Raw genomic sequence first — 22172 nt, forward strand, 5'->3', positions numbered from 1 at the left:
CCCGTTGCTCCTTCTTCTGTTGTTTTCTTAAATAGTCTTAAGGGTGATCCTTCTTCTTCTGTTTTTTTAGGTAGCTTAGCGCTTTTTTTAAGTTTCAACCTAAACCTTTCCCCCGGTGAAGAAGATTGTTGTTGTTCTATTTCTTGCAGAGGTGGAGGAAGTTGATATGAAGGTTCCTGCTGGGAGGGTTGTTCTTGTTTTAGTTGTTTCATTCTCTCTTTATAAAGTCTTTTTACTTCTTCATGAAGACTTTCGTATTCTGGGCCTCTAGCTTGTTTTTTGTTGTAATATACGCGATATATCCATCTAATAAAATTATCATCATTTACTTTTTCATGACTGGTTTTTAAAATACCAGATTTATTAAATATACCAAATAATATCATTTCAGGTAATTTTTCTCTTTCAATATTTCTAATATCTTCAACAACCCCTTCGTTAAATCTTGCAATCAATTCTAAGTTTTCTCCTACTGGTTTGGATTCAGATGCATGTTTTTTTCTCACGTCGGCGACTTCAGTACGAAGTTTTCCAATACCTTCAAGTATTTCTTCACCGACAGGTGGAGGTTGAGCTGCAGCTATATCAGTTGGAAGATCTCGTAAAATCTTTTTTGTCTGTTTAGTTCTTCTTGCTATTTTTTTCAGTCTGCGCCGCAGTTTGTTTTGATACCGGAAGAAGATCTTCTTTGATGACTGTTGCAACTTGTTCAGTAGCTGCAGTGACGGGCTTAAACAGTTTTTTAGTATCCTCTTCGTACTCAACTTGTGCTTCTTGCTGCGCTTGTAGATTTTTTCTAAATGAATCTCTAACAGGAAGAAATTTTTTAATTGCTTCTAATCGTTCTCGAGCTATCCTTGCAGTATGAGATTCCGGATGTACCATTTTATTATAACATAATGATTTAATTATTATAACAGCAGAAGGGGTGATGATAAAATTAAACTGATATCATTAATATAATGAATAATTGTGCGTGGCTGCGTCAAGGAACCACTAACAAATGTGATAAAAAATGTCGTGGAGAATATTGCAAAAAACATAATTATCTTGTAAAGAAAAACCCTCATGCTGGTCCACGAAGATGTGTTGGATGTAACAACGGCGTTAGAGGATTATATCAGATTTGCAAAAATTGCGGTGGAGATCGATACAGAAGTTTGATGATATATTACAGAAAAAGAAAAAACATAAATCCAAAAATAGAAAAACCACCATCAGAACTTGAATATTACTTGAAACATAAAACAAAATCCCAGGATTCAGATGAAGATTCCCAAGATTATTCAGAATAACATAGCAGCAGAGGAGGCTCGTCTACAATTATTTTGGGGACAAACAATAATCGTAGACATGGTATTTGACCTCTATGAAGGGTCACTATTTTTTTTGTGTAACAAGGGTGACCCTTCCCTTAAGTGGTCTGCTCCCCTCCTCTGCTGCTGATCAATTGATATTTAGATAACTTTACCCCACCCACAGCCCTAAAAGCAGGGGCGTATTAACCATTAAGCAGACTAAGCACGTGCTTAGGGCACCAGGGCCAAAAGGGGCACCACAAAGTTGAGAAAAGGGTGAAAAGAAAAAAAAAAAAAAAAGAATGAAGATTTGTAAAAAAAAAAATTGATAAAACTAGTGCAAATTGATCATAATGTTCTGTTTCTTGATCATGGTGCACCCTAGGGTTATCTTCCCAGGTGTACGTGGAAAGGAGGGGGGCACCAAGATTTGTCAGTGCTTAGGGTACCAGTGAACCTTAATCCGCCCCTGCCTAAAAGCAAAACCAAACAATAACAAACGGTTATTATGACAACGTTACCATACGATGCGTACAGAGTACAGCAAGGTTTTGCACAGCACACTAACATACTTCCCAATTTACTTTTGCAACCACTAACCAGAGAGAGAGAGAGAGAGAGAGAGAGAGAATTATTACAACTCACACATGTTCTCTTCTTCGCATGAAAATAAAACATCAAATAACGGCTACGGCAACTTGCATAGTTGTCCACCTTTTCACAAGAAAAAGGAAGTTTAAATAGCTATTTTTAACTATTCACAACCCCTCCAAAGGACACACGGTACTAATTATACGGAAGAACTGTGAACCAGTCTAGAAACAACTAATAGAGTATTTACGGGTTTGGTGGTCCATAATTGGTTAATAATGAAAATTAATATTTTAGTAAAACCCATGTAATTTAAAAATAATATAGACAAAATTCTATTGATGTAATTTTAGTATTTTTACAGGCTTGACTTAGGAGTACTCAATAATGAAAGTAGCACCTGCTTCCTTTGGTGCAGAATCAATAACATGTGTTTCATGCACATGTAGATAAACAAAATGCCGCGGCTCATATGGTGTTCTCCACACATAAGCTTGCACCAAGGTTAGTTGTGCATGGAGTATTATAGGTCTCATCATCAGCACCCAGAAATTTTAAGTTATTGAATTTTGAATATGATAGTGTTTCCATATGTTTACTATTGGAGTTGAATTACTACCGTGAGTCCCAAAAGGCCCCAGATTAAATTTCAACTACATAACCCTAGTCTGCTTCCCTGCTTAGTATGCTCCCTGCTTTGCACTCCACTGCACTAAGGTCTCACTGGATAGTTTCGTATTTTGACACCCCACACCCCACAATTTTTAAGGTAGAAAGAATGAACCTAATTATCACAAGCCTAGCATTTATAAATTCACATATAAGCTAAATCTGTAATTTGGTTTAGATTTACTTTGAGCTGGGCTTGGAAATGGGTTGGCTTGTTGGTGACTGCCTCTCACAGTTAGACGAGCATTGGAGATCAAATGCGTAACTTGGGCTGCAAACGACTTGGCTTGCGTATTTATCTAAAAATGTAGATGGTTGAGGGGTGATGAAAAGTATGCTAATTTGTTATAGTACTAGTGAACTTTATTCATGCACAAGGCACATACTGATTCTTTTATCTGCCTTGTCACAGGAAAATATTCAAAATAGATATTTCCTGTCAAAAATGAATGTAAAATTTAGGGGCTGGTGGCAGTGTTGGTTCAGTATAAAAACCACCAGTTGCATCAGGAATTAACCTGATTGCTGCAGTCAAAATCTCACATGTATGCTTTCTACAAAAATCATTAGTTTCTTTTTATTTGTATCTTCGGTGTAGAAGCATTCTCATTTTTCTGCAATAGGTCATTGCTGAATGAAAATTCACCAGATAATCTGTCCAGTGAGACCTAAGGTGGCAGGGTCCAGTTTCGTATATTGGCCCCTGGCAAATTTCTTAACTTAAGGCTATGGTGTGACTTTTTCAGCTATTATTGTTTACTATTTATAGATATGGATATATTTGTGAACTAGGTGTTTTGGGCTTGTGTTGTTCTTGAAATTGATGTCAGGCGTGTACACCTTCCATAGTTGCTCTGCAGTATGTTGATAGTGAAATACAAATACTTGGCTAGGAAGAAGAGCTAGCCTCCCATAGCAGTAGACACGTGGGTTCAAGGCAAGCAGAGTATCTCAAAAACGGCTTGGATGACAACTATTCTGAATAGCATCAAACTATTTAGTAGACAATGTTTTTCAAAATTTTCATCCAGGGAAAGGGCTTGCGTTTGCACTGTGAGTACCACATGCTGTCAAAAATGGCATTTGGATGTGAAAAATGCATGTATAAAATAAGGGTTGGGGTGCATAAACCTCTTCTGCTATGAACTGCCATTGACTTCTCTGGTCAAGTGAATACTTTTCTTATGCTTTGTTTTAATATAGGTATCTAAAAATATGGACCTTTTTGACCTCACTTGTGTATTTGATTTTTTATGATTTTTCATACTAGGTCGCTGATTGCGGCATTAAATTTGTACATAAAAACTGGACCCTGCCCCCTAAATCAGGCGAACGCAGACACCATATTGTCACGTGATCAAAACAAATAGCCTCGTATGGAGATCTTGTTAATCTAACCGTGGCACATTTATTGCTTTAATATTCTGTTTGTTAGTGACACAATTTGAACTTTACTAATATATTCGTTTTCAACTATAGCAGTCGTTATCTTTTGTTCAAGATTAACCGGCAAATCGGCGACGTGCTTATTTTTACCAATATTTCTACAAGTAGGCGAAGACGAAGTATAGGGATACACACAACAATATTTTGTTAATATTGCACGTTTCCCACTACGTCATCTCAATAATTCCTTTTCCAATCGATTCTTTGATAAATTTTACGTCGAAATTGATATGAAGTTACGTACGGCAGGTTTAATTTTGCCAAAGATTAAGACGAAAATATCTTCCCCATTTTACCAGGGGTGAGGGTAACGGTTGTTTTGCAAATATTGCACATTTCACAGTGCGTCATCTAAAATATTCTTGTTGCAATAAATTTCTTGATCAAATTTACATAAATAATTATATATCGTTTTCCATGACAGCCAAAATTTTGTCAAATATTAGGATTGATATAACAACCCTCTTGTACGGAGGGGCGAAAGTAACGATATTTTGTCAAATATTGTACATTTCGTCTGCATCATGTACCAACAATCCATTTGCTATCGATTACTTGATAATTGATATGTCGGAATTGATATAAGGTGATAGGTGACAGCCTTAGTTGGCCAAAGATCAATACCAAAATACCAAATTCCGTCTCTGAAGGGGCTGGGTAGCAGCAGGGGGGGCGAATCGGACATTTTGTCCAATCGTTATTTGGCTTAATTAATACTTTCTGCACTCAATGATCTAGTGTCGTCAGCGCCTGGTAAAAAAAAAACGACGTCGTCGTTGGGGGATCGTCCAAACGTCATTTGGTTTAATTAACACCTTCTGCGCGCCGATCCCCAGCGTCGTCAGCGTCCGGTAAGCACATCGACGACCGCGTCGATGTCATCGCCCCCTCTGCTGCTAAGTAGTTATTTACAATGAAAATTATTTACAACTAACCGAATATTTGGTCAAGTCCGATACGATATCGTGTCCGAGGATCATGTAAATTTATCGTTATGAATCCATGTGGGGTCGACTGAGCATGACTAAAAAAGTTTCGAAAAACATTAAAGTCCATGTCACCGCCGCACCATGTCTGCCAAATATTTCGTAGCGTGTGTGTATCAACGCCGTTGAATACAGCAAGAATATTGCAGTTATCTCTGATTACTTTTGGAATCTGAGTGTATCGTTGAGTGACATATATCACGTCAGTGTTTTTATGCCTGCCTCTGGAAAATATCCTAGCTGGGTTCTTTTGATTGTCTAACATAACATCATCGTACACGACTAGATTGTTAACGTCGCCATCAATATCATCAATACCCGGTGCATCATTGATATCCGTAATAAACTCAATAACATTCTTTTTAGCGATCGCTGATGCATTCTCGTTGAAATCTTTCAACACCTCGTAGCATCGTTGATCATCTACGCTAGGAGCAACCAAATACAACTTATCCCACTTCATCCATCTCATTATTAAATTGAGTAACAATTGCGTCTTGCCGGATCCAGATGGTCCGATGATAATCATCCGGATCGAGTTTGGTAACGCTGCAACATGCTTAACTGGTTCTCTTGTTTTAGTCGCCGAAAAATCAATTATATTCATATCTCTATACATAAATTATGGATCTATATTGTGTGAAGTGTAGAGTGCGTACTGGCACAAATGATATGACAACCGTTACGACAAGAAATAACAGATCGGCGCTTACTGGTAAGTGTGTACAATGCGGTACAAAGAAATTTAGATTTATTTCTATTAGACCCGGAGATGTTTTAAAAAAAAGCGAGGAGGTGACATCGCAGCCAAATTGGCAAAACTCCCCGGAACACCGTGGGCAAAGTATCCAGGAGAAAAACACCTCCCAGGATATAACTACTGTGGCCCCGGAACACGATTAGATATTAGACTCGATGATCAAAATCAGCCCAAACCCGGTGAGTATCCAATAAACGCTATCGATAAGGCGTGTCATGCTCATGATGTTGCTTACAAAAGTAGCGATCTGCAACAGCGTCATATCGCGGATGTAAAATTAATTCACGCGCTAAATGCTATTCCTGATAAATCCGTCAAAGAAAAATTGGCCTCATGGTTGGTAAAATCGGCTATGAAAGGTAAATTAATGATTGGCGCTGGTAATTAATAACAATCATCCAAGAAAAACGATGGATTCCATCTATTATTCTCCGAGAGGATACTGGAAGGGGAAGGCCGCAATTGGTAAGCTTGCAAGCGCTGCAAAGGTAACAAAGACCACTGCGGCTAATTGGTTATCCAAACAGGCTATATGGCAAATCTATCTACCACCGCCTAAACAAATCAACTTCTCGCGCTTTGATGTCAGCGTACCTAATGAAGTTCATCAGGCTGATATACTATTTCTGCCGCATGACAACGGTTACAAATACGCGCTAACCGTAGTTGATGTTGCGAGTCGATACAAACAAGCGGAACCGTTGAAAACAAAGTCAGCAACTGAAGTAGCCGATGCGTTTGAGCGGATTTATCGAAGAGGTCCTCTGCGCTGGCCAAATCTATTACAAGTTGATCCTGGTAGTGAATTTCGCGGCGCTGTTTTATCAACGCTGAAACATCATAGCGTCGCGATACGACGAGGTCATACTGCGCTACATCGTGATCAGGCAATTGTTGAACGATTCAATCGGACTCTCGCTGAACGGTTATTTGGATATCAATACGCGAAGGAATTCATCCAAGAAAAACGATCTCGTGAATGGGTTAAAAGGTTGCCAGGTGTAATTGCAGCGTTAAATAACGAGATTACCCGAGCAATCAACATGGAGCCCAGCGACGCGATTAAAAAAAAGTATATACCCGGAAGATCAAAATTAAATAGCGTTTCTAAGCCGATTCTTGGCGATGTCACTGTTAGATATCTATATGAACCAGGAGAGCTTGAAGGCGGTAAAAAAAGGGCTACCGATCCTATTTGGAGTGTTACCACACATAACATATCAACGATAACACGATCAACTGGTAGACCACCGATCTATAGACTGGATTCAACTGCTCCTCAGCGCGGATTTACACGCGAGCAACTACAAGTGATACCTAACGATACTCAATTACCCCCGCGTGGTCTTAACTAGCGCCGTTGCGTCTATTGCACTCAAGACAGGTCAACCTCACATTGTTTTTGACATGACCGAGACTGTTATCGATCCTATCCACGGTAAATTGGCGAGTGTCTTTATCCGAATAACGCCAACTCATTATACAATTGCAACTCGCGCAGTGATTATTCTGTTGTTGTCGTAGCGAGATTATTAATTCGGCATCAATATCAAAACGCCGCTGTTTTTTTTTATCCTGTTGGCGGTAACCCGAGAGTTTTCTATCAATGACGCTTGCATCGATGGTGACTTTGTCGCCGGCTTCGTCAGTGACTCCGTCACCGGCTCCGTCAATAACAATTCTTCGAAGCTGATTTATCCTTCGTACTCTGGACACTGCAAGATAGACTAGATTCGACCATTCGATGCGATTATCAACTATCCAAACAATTGTGTCCGTGATGGTTAGTCCCTGCGAGGAATGTATTGTTGTTGCGTATCCTAGCGTCCACGGGGATTTATCAGCACGTAGCGCGTCCTCGACGACGCTGATATCAACGAGCACAATATCATTCAGCACGAGAATTTGTTTTTTTGTTCCCGACGCTGTCGGGGCTGGAATTTCAACTTCAATGTTCTGCCGCCGTGTGTCCGCGGGTCTATAACATAATGGCACTGGACGCGTTGGAAACTTTTCCTTATGCAACGTAAACAACTTCCGCTGAAGTGTGTCTCTGACTATCTTTCTACTCGCTACAATCAAATCGTTTGGTCTCCATGTTTCCCAGAATTCATTCAACGGCGTTTCCGGAATTACCTCGCGGATTATTTCACATTGAATTCTATCCGGCTGTAATCTGATTAATTTCTTAACCTCGCGCAGTTGTTCATCAAGTGCTCGGTAATCAGTATCGGTTTCTTCATAATAGTCCACAAAACCCCTTAACCAATCATGTGGACCCTCGCCGACAAATGGTGGTGGTTGGCCATGGTCCCCACACATGATTACCGCTGTATTCGCGCGCAGCAACCACTCAAGAAACATTTGTAAAGTATCTAACGAAACAGTACATATCTCATCCCAGATGATAATGTCGGGAATAAATTTTTCACCCATTCGATCAGGAGTCCACTCACCGCCGCTGTATCGAAAGAAGCTGTGATAAGTAACGGCGTCAACATTTCGTTGTTTTATCTCTCGCGCTAGTCTATGAGTCGGTGTAAGCACGATTATACTTGCCCGCGTTCGAAATAATTCAATTGCCCGAGTCGTCTTTCCTGACCCGCCACAGCCGCTTAAATAAACCGTCTTGTGTCTACAAATTGGATCAGAACACGATGGTGCATTAGACCATTCTGACAATTTATCACCGCGTAAGTAGTTGTTCTCAACGGTGACATCTGCTGACGGGGAATAATCGCGTCGTATTTCATTTTTAATTCTCCATGTACCCCAACTCTCGTCCGGACTAGTAAACTCGGCTACGTTTTCCTTGTACGCTACGTCTATATAAAATGAATCAACGGCTACTCTAACCGCGATATCGGGGAATCTATTTATCATCGAGAATAAATTGATAGCGGCATAACCCAGCATAGACGCCCTCAAATGCGGGTATGCCGGACTGTCTCCGTCGCTGTAGGTAACAACTGTACCTAACCTTGTTCCATTGGACAAGAAAGCTGTTTCGCAGTTCACGTATCTATTTTTCGCCACTGCGTCCTTGATTACGAAATCATATTCTGCATCATCTATAATCAGCCGTGAGCAATATCGTTTGTAGTCGCAGTTTTTTCCACCTTGTGTGAACTTACCAATTATTCTTCTACCGAGATCTTTTGCCTCGTGGTTTCGTTGGTTAAATATCCTCCTGGACCATTCGATGATATATTCCTCGTCGGCATCAATGTTTTTTCTGGACTCGTCAATTATACTATCTAGACGCTCCGGTTCTGGTAACCAGACTTCAGTCTGCGCCCGATATGATATAATTGCGTCACTGACAATCAACGAAACTAGCATTTTACAATCAATCATATACCGTAGCAGCGCTATTGGCAGCCACTTCTTTTCAGTCATGTGTCTACCGATCCAAATATAACAACAGCGATGAAGTCCTGCTGCGAATTCAAATGATACTATGCGAGCGAATCCGGTTAAATCAAAATCAGGCAGTGGTCCATTAATAGCAACACGAGTCATTTCATGTCTGGGGTGTCCAAATCGTTTGAAATACTCAGCGGCGGATCCATACCCGAGAAAACTCGCTGGATAACAGGCAACCATATCAACCGAGATCATAGCGTCGCGGTTGTATTCAGTGTTCCATAGTCCACCGTGATAGTATTCCAAACAACTGGATTGTACATCCGGTAGAAATTCCTTGCGCGTTGGGCTCCACGCATTTTTCCTCGCTGCAACATGAGCTGCAACCGATGGAATCGTGAAACAATTTGTTAGCAGTTGTTCATCATGCTCTTCAAATTCCATGGCGGTTTTTCTCATCTTGTTGTGAAATGCTTCAGTGCGATATAATTCACCGTTTGGTCTTACAAACTGATCAAAGGTATCAGCGCTGCGAAGTAACCACACTGATACAGGGTCGTTTTTACACAAACAAGCAATAGCATCAAATAGTTTCCTCTCCGCGAGAAACCCGTTCTCTTCCAGGAATTCTTCGGGTATATACTTTACTGTTCTATCCCGTGGAAACACTGTAATCGCGGGCGTCCATGCGTGTTCGTTATGATCAATAATTTTGATTGGGGCTCCCTTCGATTTGTACTTTGATTCGTGTAATACTTCACCGGTTATCGTTGTAACGGTTATTGGAAATCTCAGTGATGTTTCTAATCTCGCTATGTCGCTGATGGTTGCTCCTCGCTCGCGCACTGTCTCCTCCCACTGGTTGATTTTGCTACGTCGTAAATCAGTCAATTTGTTTCCTCGACATGCATTTGTAAAATGCTCTATTATTCGTTCTGCTACACAATTTATCCCCGTTGACTGTTTCATCGGCGCTAGTTTTCCGATATCAGGTTTCTTATTTAACGGGTATATTCCATAAACAACTGCTGTTTCAGGATACGCTCGTTCATAGTATGGTCTGTCAATTCCGGTTAACAACCCCGGCTTGGAGTCGCGGCTAACAATGACTGTTTTCTTGTCGCTGAGAACTGGTTCAAATTTATCACGTATGATCCAATCGCCTGATTCCACCCGGACAATGAATTTTACTCTGAAGAAATACCTTTTACTGTCAAGTTGTGATATTATCATTGCTGCGCGGTTGTCGTTCATGGTAGCATCAACAATGCCATCAATTCGAAATGTTGACCAACTATGAGATGCACCATCACGTTTGAATTCATTGATACAATCGCGTATTTTATTCAACAGGGTTTTATCGTTTATTAACGCTTTTGGTGTGTCCTTGAGGACTCTATCGAGATTGAACTTAATATTTTTCCGGGGTTTAATTGCTGCTAATCTCTCAAACTCATCCATATAATTAAAACAAGTATTTAAATGAAAGAATATAGTATAATGAATCACTGCAAATGGTTGATGATTGGGTCGACAACCCCGTGCAATAAATCATGTAGAGGTGAATTCTGCGGGTATCATTTACAAAGCGTTCGTAATGGTTCTCTTGGTCCCCTCCCGTGCTTGGTTTGCCACGTCGGTGTAAGAGGAAAATCGCAGTTGTGTATTAATTGTGGCGGAAAGCGATACAGGGAACTAAAACGCTATTATGACAAGCGAATTAAAAACGCCGTCATTGACCCCACCGCAGACTTCGTCATCAAAACCCCCCAAGACTATGTTGAAAGGTTTATAATTAAACCAAATAATAAATTAGACAAATAGTATTATTATACAAATGGACCAAGAATTTCAGCCGCATCCTGTGCTCGTCAGTTACGAGGCATCTCGCGACGGCGTTGTTAGAAACCGCAAACTGAAGAAGCCGGTTGGTACCGTAAATAATCAGGGGTATTTGCAATTTGGTGCCGGAAAGAAGAAATATCTCTGTCACAGAATTATCTATGAATGCTTCCACGGATTGATCAAGGATGGTCTCGTTATTGATCACATTAATTCTAATTATCGAGATAACAGACTATGTAATCTGCAAGCTATCTCTCAGAGCGAAAATACCAAAAAAGGCCAAACCGGTAAATACCCAAAGAAAGCAAAAACCGTAAAGTCATTTGATACAACAACTCACGAGGAAAAAATATTTCAGTCGATGAATGAAGCCAGTAGATATTTTGACATTTGTATCGCCTCGATACGATTTGTTGCAGAACGAGTATATCAAACAGCGATCTCAAAAAAGACCGGGCATAGAATTCGATTTTCATATATAACAGAAATTAGCGAGTGACGAAGTCACCGTGACAAGGCCACCATGACAGTGTGAAACGTTATTGTCTGTTCCGGAAGAAAACAAAGTATGAACACCTCGGAATTGATACACGGGGTTTTCATTTTTTTTTATTTAAAAACAAGATGTTTTATAAGAATAATGAATATCGAAGACATCAATAATATATTAACTGAGATTTCAAAATTAAAAAATCAAGGAATTGAATTATCTGATGGTCTCGACAGTGAAAAAATATTATCCGATTATGAGATTATTAACGAACAGTCGAAACGGGGGCGTTTTACCCTGGCCCGCGAGTACTTTTTTATAAAACGATTACAACATACGATTAATGAGAACCTGTACCACAATGACGCAAATGCATTCATTGGACTATTTACTGCCGTTGAAATAATACGAAAAAAACTCGGACGTGTTTATGAACGACGCCGGGAGATTTCTAGTAAGATCAAAAACATTAGAAGGATTATAGACGAAAACTCCGTGGAGCCCCCGATGGTACACTCGGCGGAAAATTAGAAAATTGCGGATCAATTTACAATAATGGTAGGTGAATCACTTACTACTCGGTTAGCCAGAGAGCGGCTAGCAGCGCTTAAAAAGTTCATACCGTTACGAGACAGAGTGAGAGAGAAACTTCAAACGCGACAACAAATGCAAACCGATTTTACTGTTGGAAGCGAACAGTTATTTGCCCCGGTAACTAAAGCGACTAAGGATGTTACAGCTGCAACAGAACGAGCAATATACGGGGATATTCCTAAGGAGGGCGAACGGAAAGAGGCGCCTCTTCTTCCTGTACTTGAAAAGATAGCAGCAGAGACAGAACAAACACAGCAACGGATAAAACAACTTTCCAGTGATATAAAAACCCAACGAGAGTATGAACGATTAGCTGATATTGATGATTCTGAACAGGGTGATGTTGGTGAACTTCAAAAAATTTCCACTCAAAAAGGAGTCCCCTTTATAGATAAACTCACTGAAGGGGCTATAGCACAAATAAAACGACCTCAATTACTGAAATCCGACGAGTATAGGGTTTTTGGTAATTTTGCCGCTCAAAGCTATCATTCAAGAAAAAACTTTTTAAAAGACGAGTATAAAAACAGTAATATAAAACGAGATGACTGGGTTAATTGGTTGTATAAAACGAATAAAGAGATTGATCGCTTGGATACAAAAGAATTGGGATATAAAGAATTTAAAAAAGGAATTGATGATTATGATATACGACAACAACAAGAAATACTACAACAGCAAAAAGAAGAAGTCCGAGAAAAACGTCAAAAAAAAGCTGGTTCTAAAAAAACAAGCGGAGAGGGGTATCCAAGTGGTTGTGGTCTAGTTGAAAACGCTAGTGTTACCTGCCCTAATAGTGTTCTCAGTGATATATCACGGCTAGAGGTATTAATTGGAGGAAAACGAGCCGGAAATAACTCTACGGAAATAATCAATGAGGCTGCTGATATTTGCAAGCGGTTATTTGCAGGCGGTATCATAGACATTAATACATATCGAACGCTCATAGACGAACTCGTGGATGATTAATTGGAAAACTGGTGTTTTTAATAAGGATGATCATACACTACAATCACGATAAACCAGTACTCGTCTACGTGGTAAACTCGCGATTGCCTGTTTACCGTGCGTACTATGGAGATGGTCTCGGTAGCACCATTGCGGGGTTATTTACAAGAATGGCTCCAAAAGTAGCGCCGTTAGCCAAACAATTAGGAATGAAGGCCATTGATGTTATTCGTGATAAGGGTATTAGTGCCATTGGAGATGTTGCCGGAAAGGCGCTTTCAGCCGCGCGGGACAAACTAATGTCGTTGGTGAGGAGAAAAAAACAGAAACCACCGGTGATGCCATCAACGACAGTGATGCCTGCAAATATCAGTAAAGTAATAAATAACGCCGTGGAAGAAAAACTAGAGTCGTTGGCGGCTCAGTCATCCACCAACGCGCCCATGAACGCAATAGCGGGAGAGTGGTCTTAAACAGAATTCAAAGAATTTACGACGAAAAAATCGCAATTGAAAACATCAACATGATAAATAATAGAAATGTTTGCGCGAACCGCTGATCCCGCGTTTGATATGGACGCCCCAGTGCGCAGGGATGATTCTGTCCGTGATTATCAATATTATTCTTATTATGCAGCGCAACCCGACCTACGATCGCGAATTGAACTTCAGGTCCAAGATACCAGTAAATACTTTCTGCCGTGTGAAGCGTTTATCGAAATCGAGGGAGAACTCGTGACAAATGCCGCCGATAATGCACCGTACGCAGATGACGATCATGTTCGAGTTGGTTTCGTCAACAACGGTATCATGGCGTTATTTGAGAGCGCCAGATATCTTATTGACGGGCGAGAAATTGAATCAATAGAACGCGAGGTTGATGTTGCAACGACGATAATTGGGTTAGCGAGATATTCGGATGATTACACAAGATCGGCGGGTCCATCTATGATGTTTGCGAAGGACTCCGCCGATAACGCTGATCATTTTCAGTACATCAACGTGCTAATAAAAGAAAATACCACAATTGACCAGGATGAAGCAACCAATCCAGATCGCAGAGCAAAACCAGGCGCTAATTTCACTGTTATAAAAAGTCTTAACGATAATTACAATATGGGATTCGCAGCACGAATGTTGATGCTAAAAAGACCACGCCGACAGTTTTCATGCGCGATTCCACTCCATCACATATTTGGATTCTGCAGAAATGTTAGAAAAGTTATCTATGGGGCCAAGCATACAATCGCGCTGACGCGAAGGGGCGATGATAACAATGCAATATGGCGTGCTGCTGGCGTCGCTGCCGGTAAGGTTGTTTTAACTAAAATGGCATTGTGGATGCCGGTGCTGACTCCATCAGTTACCACGGAGGCACGATTGTTAGCATTTATGGAACAGGGAGGGAAATCGTTGTTGAGTTGGCTAGCGGTAACAACTGATGCTAAAGAAGATAACGTCGCCGATACGTTTACATGGCACCTGGCATCAAAACAGGGTGTTTCGGCCCCACGTCATATATTCATAGCGCTGCAGAATAGGAATCGATTGGGTAATCAAGAACACAGCCATATGATATTTGATCAATTAGGAGTCAGGGATGTTTCGCTGAGAATAAACGGACAACAGGAACCATCCGAGGATATACAGCTTAATTACGGTGACAACCATATCGCACGTGTGTATCATCGATTGCTGTCGTATATGGGTCGTGATCAAAACGTCGACACTGGTTTGCAAATATCACAACTTGATTTTAAAAACCGGTATCCGATTTATTATTTTTCGTTGGAGCATCTCGATTTAACGAGACAATCCGTCGTTGATATACACTTCCGAGCTCGTATAGCCCCCCCGGGTGGTGTTAATTATAGAGCGGTTGCTGTCATTCTCAGCGATAAATCAATGCTGCTAGAAGGTGTTGGTGGACGAATGAGAATCGTTGATGCGCCAGTGGAAAACATGTAATTGAAAGCACAAAACGCGTTTACAATAAAATGTCGTATAGTGTCGTCAGTGTAGAGTTGACTGATGGTCAAGTCAAGAAATTACGATCAAAGTCGGCTAAACAATGCGGAACCACAATAACGCTGAAGCCGTCGCAGATGGCGGGTGGTAATCATAAGATATCGTTGACGGCGCGTCAAATAAAACATTTCAATGATGCGATGAAGAATAAAAAGGGTGTTCAAATAGATTTTTCAGCCGCAGCAATTAAAAACATGGAAAAGACCGGTGGAATATTTCCGCTGTTAGCTGCGATTCCGGCATTGATTGCCGCGGCCGCACCAGCAGTGGCTAAGGCGGCTGCGTTGGGGGCCGTTGGTACCGCGGCGGGGATGGCATTGAAGAAGGCAACCGGGAAAGGCTACAAAAAAAAACGACCCGTAGCCGGAAAGGGTCTAAGACTACCGGGAACCCCGTATTCATGGTACTCGGGAAAGGGTCTAAGACTACCGGGAACCGTTTATTAACGCAGGAGTCAATGACTCCTGAGTCAATGACTCCAATGTCTAATTTTGATTTAATAGACGCCGCAAACGCGCTAGCGATAAAAAACTTCAGAGGTGTTTTTATGAGGGATCAATTACCGGCGGCACCAAGGAATATTGAAACCGGTATAATTAACCTCGATGGGTCCTCCGGAGCGGGAACTCATTGGGTTGCATACGCGATTGATCCGCGTGCGATCGTCTATTTTGATTCATACGGGTTAGCCCCGCCGAAAGAGTTCATGCGGTATATCCGGGCGTGTTCAGCCCGGGTTTTTTATTCCACGCTGCCAACACAGCAATTGAGTGACCCGCCGATATGTGGCCGCGAGGTATTGAACGTACTCGCGGATATTTCATCATCGCGGAAACCACCTCATGTGGTTGTAAACGAATACACTAGTGGGGTCGTAGAAGCTCAACGGATTTTAGAGAATAACATTTACAATAATAATGATTGATATCTGGGGGCGACCGGTTTCGGCGCTGAAAGAATCCACGGAAACGACCGCCGCCGACATAAAAAAACTAATTGAGGATGAAATCGCTGATACGTTGAATCTAACAAGTGTTGACCCGGGCGAAATAGTTGTATTTCAAGACCGCCAGGGTAAATTGAAATCCGGTAATGTGTCACTGAATGACGTTTTAATACGACAGCGTGATGCCGCCGAGGACACTATCGCGCTGTATACCAGCGACGGACGACTCAAACCGGGTGAAAATATATTGGATGTGATGGATAGGGTAATATTAGCCCAGAACGGTTTTATAAGGTTGAATGAATTGGTGATCAAACTCGACACGCAGGTGAAAAAATCTGTCACCGATATACAACTCACTACTGCTAGTTTTTTTGGGACCCCGACGGTAACCGAACCAAATCTTGCAACAATAAAAAATACTATTTCGGAGTTTACAACGCTGTCGGGCCAATTTTACACGTTACGAAAAAATGTTAACAGGATCGATGACAACTTTGATAAATTCCTTGGCAAAAAAAATACCAAACCGGATGAGATTACAATAACTATAAATGATATCACTGCGTATGGACAGAGAATAGAAACAATCAAAACTGATGTTGCAACGAACAAAAGGAGTGTAGACGTGCATGAACGGGAAATAGGAATAATCGGCGCTAATGTTGCAACGATCATAAATAATGTAGACTCGCATGGACGGAAAATAGAAACAATCAAAACTGATGTTACAACGATCATAAATAATATGAGCGCGCATACACAGGAAATAGGAACAATCAAAACTGATATTGAAGCGAACAAAAAGGGTGTGGACGCGCATACACAGGAAATAGGAATAATCAAAACTGATATTGAAGCGAACAAAAAAAATGTAGACGCGTATTGGCGGGGAATAGGATTAATCAAAACTGATGTTGCAGCGAACAAAAAAGGTATAGACGTGCATACATATGAAATAGAAACAATCAAACTTGATGTTGCAGCGAACAAAAAAAGTATGACCGAGAATACACGGGAAATAGAAATAATCAAAACTAATGTTGCAGCGAACAAGAATAATATAGACGCGAGTTGGCGGGGAGTAGGAATAGTTATAACTGATGTTGAAGCGATTAAAGACAGACTACCGAGAATGGCAGAGCAACTCGAAAAAATAAAAACCCCTCATGAGAACATCATTAACACAGTATACACAATTCGGCATGGATCATTCGATTGGACTCCTACACAGAATACAGTAAATATCACCTCAACTGTTAAGGGCATTTATCGACTGACACTGGTTTCAATGATGCAGTTTAATATATTATCGTCGAGTTCATCCGGGTTTAACAATACAATATCAACAATTATAGACAAGGACGCAACTGAACCGTTTACAATTTATGCCGTTGATGGAAATTTAGCCCGGGCAAACATTACATGGTATGTGGAATTTGTAGCGAATCTAAGTAATTAAAAACACTAGTTCTTTTAAAATAAAAATGACCACCAAGGAAATTGAATCAGAGGTATCACCGACGTCACATCAATATCGATTCGATACCGCAAAAGAATTTTCCGCGAACTTGAAAACGCTTTCCGAACAATACCGTGCAAAAATAAAAAAATACCGCCGAAAAATAACCGCCATCGACGCGATCGTGTACTCGGTATCGGGTATAGTAGCTGGCGCCGGTGTTATTTTATCCACGGTGACCACGATAGCCCCGATCGCTGTTCCAATCGCCGTCTCCGCGATGACAACAATTGCTGGAGTCGCCAACGCAATCACTAGGAAGATATCATCGTGTTTTCAGAAAAAACTCAACGAGTATACAGTAAAACATCAAATAGTATCCGACGCGTACTCGAAATTATCCGGGTTGATCTCGTTGTCAATTGATAATTTGTTCGTATCCGATGTTGAATTCTCCACGATGGTCCAGTTGTATAGCTCCGCGATGTCAAAAATCGAGGATTTTCAACTGGAAGCCGGAACCACCTGGTTGTTGAAATTAGACACTAAAGACAACGAATAATAATAATGTCGCTGAACCCCGAAGGGTTTCAATTACTTCAGCGGATCGCGGAGAACACCACTCCGGTACAAACAAATATGATATCAATAACGTCAACGAAACCCGAATTCAGTGTGAACTTCCCGTCGCCGGTTCCAGTGAAGGAAATAGCGCTGGCAAAATTGCGAATATATCACAGTTGGCCTAATATCCGAGCGGATGCATTTAACGGACAACAACCTAATAACTCGCTGGTTTTTGCACGGACAAATAAACCCGATGGGACCCCAGACTGGGAGGAGGTTACAATACCAACTGGGTCATACCAAATAGAACAAATCAATAAAGAATTTCAACGCAGGATAAAATCAATCACAGGAAAAGAATCAAAAATCGCTATTACGGTTCATGAACCGACGTTATCGTCGACGATTGAAATAAGCACACCGGGGTATATGGTTGATATTTATAACAGTTCAATAAGAACCATACTAGGATGGCCTAAGAATCCACCTCATGAAAGTCCGCCGGAATCTTACACGAATGCGCGATCGTATCATGAGATTAATCCCAGTTATCGAGATAATTTGTCTATTATGAAAAACACGTTATTACTCAGTCGGTTTGCATTTCAAAACAGGAATACCATGCAATGGTATTTTTTGTATGAGGACACCCCTGAATCACACGTCCAGCTCGCAGTTAGTTTAGATGATATCATTAATACGTTTGCTGAGATTAATCGTATTTGCCAATCACAACTAGAACAACTACGGAAAACAAAAGCACAAAAACACATCGAGGTGTTAAATCAACTTATATCAGACATGGAATATATTAATAAACGAATCGTCGGGATAATATCTGCTAACAGCGATGATAATAAGCAAAAATTCCTAACCGAGTATAATATCACAGAAGCCGATTTACCCGATTTTAGGTTTCCAGAATACAACGCGCCAGAACTAAGAAAGTCTCTTAATGATTTTTTCGCCCCATCAACTATCCTCAGACACGATAACGAAGATGGTGGTAGGCATATTGCTCCATACAACGTAAATATCGCATCGGTGATAGCGATCAATCTAGTGTGTGATGTTATCGAAGGGAGTTATCAGGTGGATACCAAGCAATCAAATCAAGCTCAACAGGGGTATATCCTTTATTCGTTTTCACCAACAGCCCCTCCGGGATTTTTAATCGTTGAGAGTCCGATTAATCCGGTCTATATGCGATGCCATGATCGGTTTTTAACGAGAATTAATTTCAGACTTACCGATCAGTCAAATAACCTAATTGATCTGCAAGAGGAGGAGTTAGTGATCACTCTGTTTGTAAGATCATAAAGACCCTCATTGTAAATAACTACTTAGCAGCAGAGGGGGCGATGACATCGACGCGGTCGTCGATGTGCTTACCGGACGCTGACGACGCTGGGGATCGGCGCGCAGAAGGTGTTAATTAAACCAAATGACGTTTGGACGATCCCCCAACGACGACGTCGTTTTTTTTTTACCAGGCGCTGACGACACTAGATCATTGAGTGCAGAAAGTATTAATTAAGCCAAATAACGATTGGACAAAATGTCCGATTCGCCCCCCCTGCTGCTTGGGTGGTGGTGCAAATGTTGCAAAAAAGAAAATGAACAATTTAGACAGCATTATCTCAATGTTCAATTTGCAATAAATTCTTTGACCAATTTTACATTGATATTAACATATTGTTCTATGTAACAGCACAGGTTTTGCCAAAGATTAATCATGATTTAGCTAGGAGTTCCTCAAAGAAAGTCGTAATTTGGTCTAATGATTCAGGGGCACTTTGTAAATAAAAAGGTACATGTTATTGCAATAAAAGGACTTGATGCATCTTATTTAGTTCTGGATATCACCTTTTTAGGAAATAGAGATAAAACGACATTCAAGATTTTATGTTAGATTATATAAACATTAAAAATAAGAGGAGTCAATATAAAACAAAACAGTTTAAAGGAATTGTTTAAGAATTGTGTTGAGAGTCAGAGGGGGAAATTTAGAAGGGTATGGGGGTGGGGGTAAAGGATTCCTCTGTTCGTGTGTAGATAGCACTTATTAAAACCAAAACACTAGTCTTTATTTATAAAGGTTTGCTGGAGGCTTGGATTGAGGTCGTGTATGGAATGAAAAATCTCATTTTGACAGATTCGTCCAAAATGTACAACATTGGTAAAATCTTATTTACTCTGGTATTCTGTGTTTACATGGGCATATTTTTTTTAATAAATCAAGCATTAAATTAAACTATACATACATGCCAAAGTTTATGATGAAATCTTCATGGTATAAAGTTAAATAAATATCTTTTTCTTAAGGGAACTTAAATTTAATATTGTATGTTTAATGACTGACCATAAAACAAGATATGTGAAGCATTTATCATAAAAAAGATGCTTTCAATAATATCCTTATTATATCTATATTTCTTTCACAATAGAAAATGGTTACAAAATTAATAATTGTGTCATTTGAAAATACACTGAATTGATTCTTTGATACCTAGTGAGAATAAAAAATAAAAACATCTTTCTTGAAATGTTCTAATATGATTTTATAGAATGGAGCATCATCCTAGTTTCCACACCTGTTGTAAAAGACAGCGGTCATCACCAACAAGAAAGACTCCAGTGCAGATAGAGAAGCGCAGACAGATGTATGTGTGAAGTATCAAATTTTGAATTACAGAAAATTTTAAAGTTGAATGTTTTGAGAAATTAAAGTCTTATCGCATTTAAGCCATAAAGTCTTTGTGAAGGGTCATTTCAACCTTTCTTCGTTCATCTCCCCCATGTCAGTGTAAACTTCAAAGGGACAGCATTCTGACCCAGTGAAATTGACTGGGGTATCTTAACACGGTCCTTAGAAAGTAAACATTTGAGCTACCAGCCCTAACCGCTTGGTAGGAACCTATGTCCACTTATCATATTTTCAAAGGGAAAATTGTCACGCACTGTCATACACAGTTTCTGAGCTGTCTGAACCTGATGAAAGGAATTATTTCTTTGGGAAAGATTATGGACCCTTGCCTACGATTGGGTAGAATAAATTAGGGCGTACACTTTATAGCAATCTGACTTTAAAGTGACGACCCTAGTCGAAATTCTTTAGTCTGGAAATTTCCTAGAAGAGGAAACTTAGTTTTGACTCCGGTGAAAGCATAAAAGTGGTTAGTGCTTTCCTCGTGAAACAAGAAAGGGACCAGGTGGTCGTCGTGTAAAAAGAAAGGCATGTTTAGAGCTAGGATGCACAAGTCCTGAAAGAAAGAGCGACAAGGTACGCAATTTTAGTTTCAAGTAATATTCTATTATTTGATTGTTTGTTTTATGCAAATGTACTTGCTCTGTCTAGGTTTCCATATTATGTCTCGTTTATTCGATTCATGGAAATGTGTTGATGCTAGAGCTGTTATGCAATTTATCTATTCAGTTTCATGGAAAGTGTTGATGCTAGAGTTATTATGCAATTTATTTTATTCACTTTCATGGAATTGTTATGCAATTTACCTTTTTAATTATACAGTTATTAGTTCAGTGCAGGGCTGAGCAAAATTTTTTTTAACCACTAGTCCAGGACAAGTGGTTTCAGAAAATTCACTAGTCCCACCTTTCTCTTCACTAGTCCCACCTTACTCTTCACTAGTCCCACCTTACTTTTCACTGGTCCAAAAATGGTAATCACTTACCGAGATTTGATGAGACGTATGTACTTAATCCATAGAAGGAAAAAAACAAACGAAATAATATACAACATAATTATTTCTGAAAAGAATTTAATTTTTCAAAAACATTGGTTGTTATACATTTGGCTTCTTCAGGTTCATGTATATATGTTTTACTGATGGATTTGAAAATATTTCCATGTATATGTCTGCCACCTGCACCAGCACTAAGCCAGCAGTTGATAGCTGTGTCTGGGTTAAAGTCCTCAAGCTCTGGTCCATTTGCAGAAATGTTCATTAGCATTTGTAAACTCTTTTGGTTTAAGGAATTACTTAAAGAAGTCTTGATTAAGTTCATTGAACTAAATCCTCATTCACACTCAGCAGTGGATGGGCTTATTACAAACATGATTTTTAATAGTTTGCATAAATGACTCAGGCTAGTGGAGTATTTGCTAAGAGTGTTCCAAGAATTTCAACAGGTGGGTCCGGTGACTGCTTGTATGTGC

At 40.1% G+C, this 22172-nt stretch overlaps 1 protein-coding gene across 5 annotated transcripts in view; it reads left to right on the forward strand.

Moving 5' to 3' along the window:
- The first annotated feature begins 3482 nt into the window (after nucleotides 1-3482).
- The window catches only part of LOC149771975 (uncharacterized), a 35166-nt gene continuing 16476 nt past the window's right edge, over nucleotides 3483-22172 (forward strand). For 3 of the 5 annotated variants that reach the window (XM_089948001.1, XM_089947998.1, XM_089948002.1), the window contains exons 1-2: nucleotides 3483-3611; nucleotides 20563-20658. In XM_089948001.1, coding sequence (XP_089804127.1) covers nucleotides 20564-20658 — 95 coding nt within the window. In that variant the 5' untranslated portion in view covers nucleotides 3483-3611; nucleotide 20563. Of the gene's footprint in view, nucleotides 3612-3778; nucleotides 4306-19585; nucleotides 20175-20562; nucleotides 20659-22172 lie in introns of those variants that run through there. The other 2 variants (XM_089948000.1, XM_089947999.1) reach the window with 2 other exon arrangements.

Source organism: Sinohyriopsis cumingii, unplaced genomic scaffold, assembly GCF_028554795.1.
Source record: "Sinohyriopsis cumingii isolate HCF-2022 unplaced genomic scaffold, ASM2855479v2 utg001542l, whole genome shotgun sequence".
NCBI lineage: Eukaryota > Metazoa > Mollusca > Bivalvia > Unionida > Unionidae > Sinohyriopsis > Sinohyriopsis cumingii.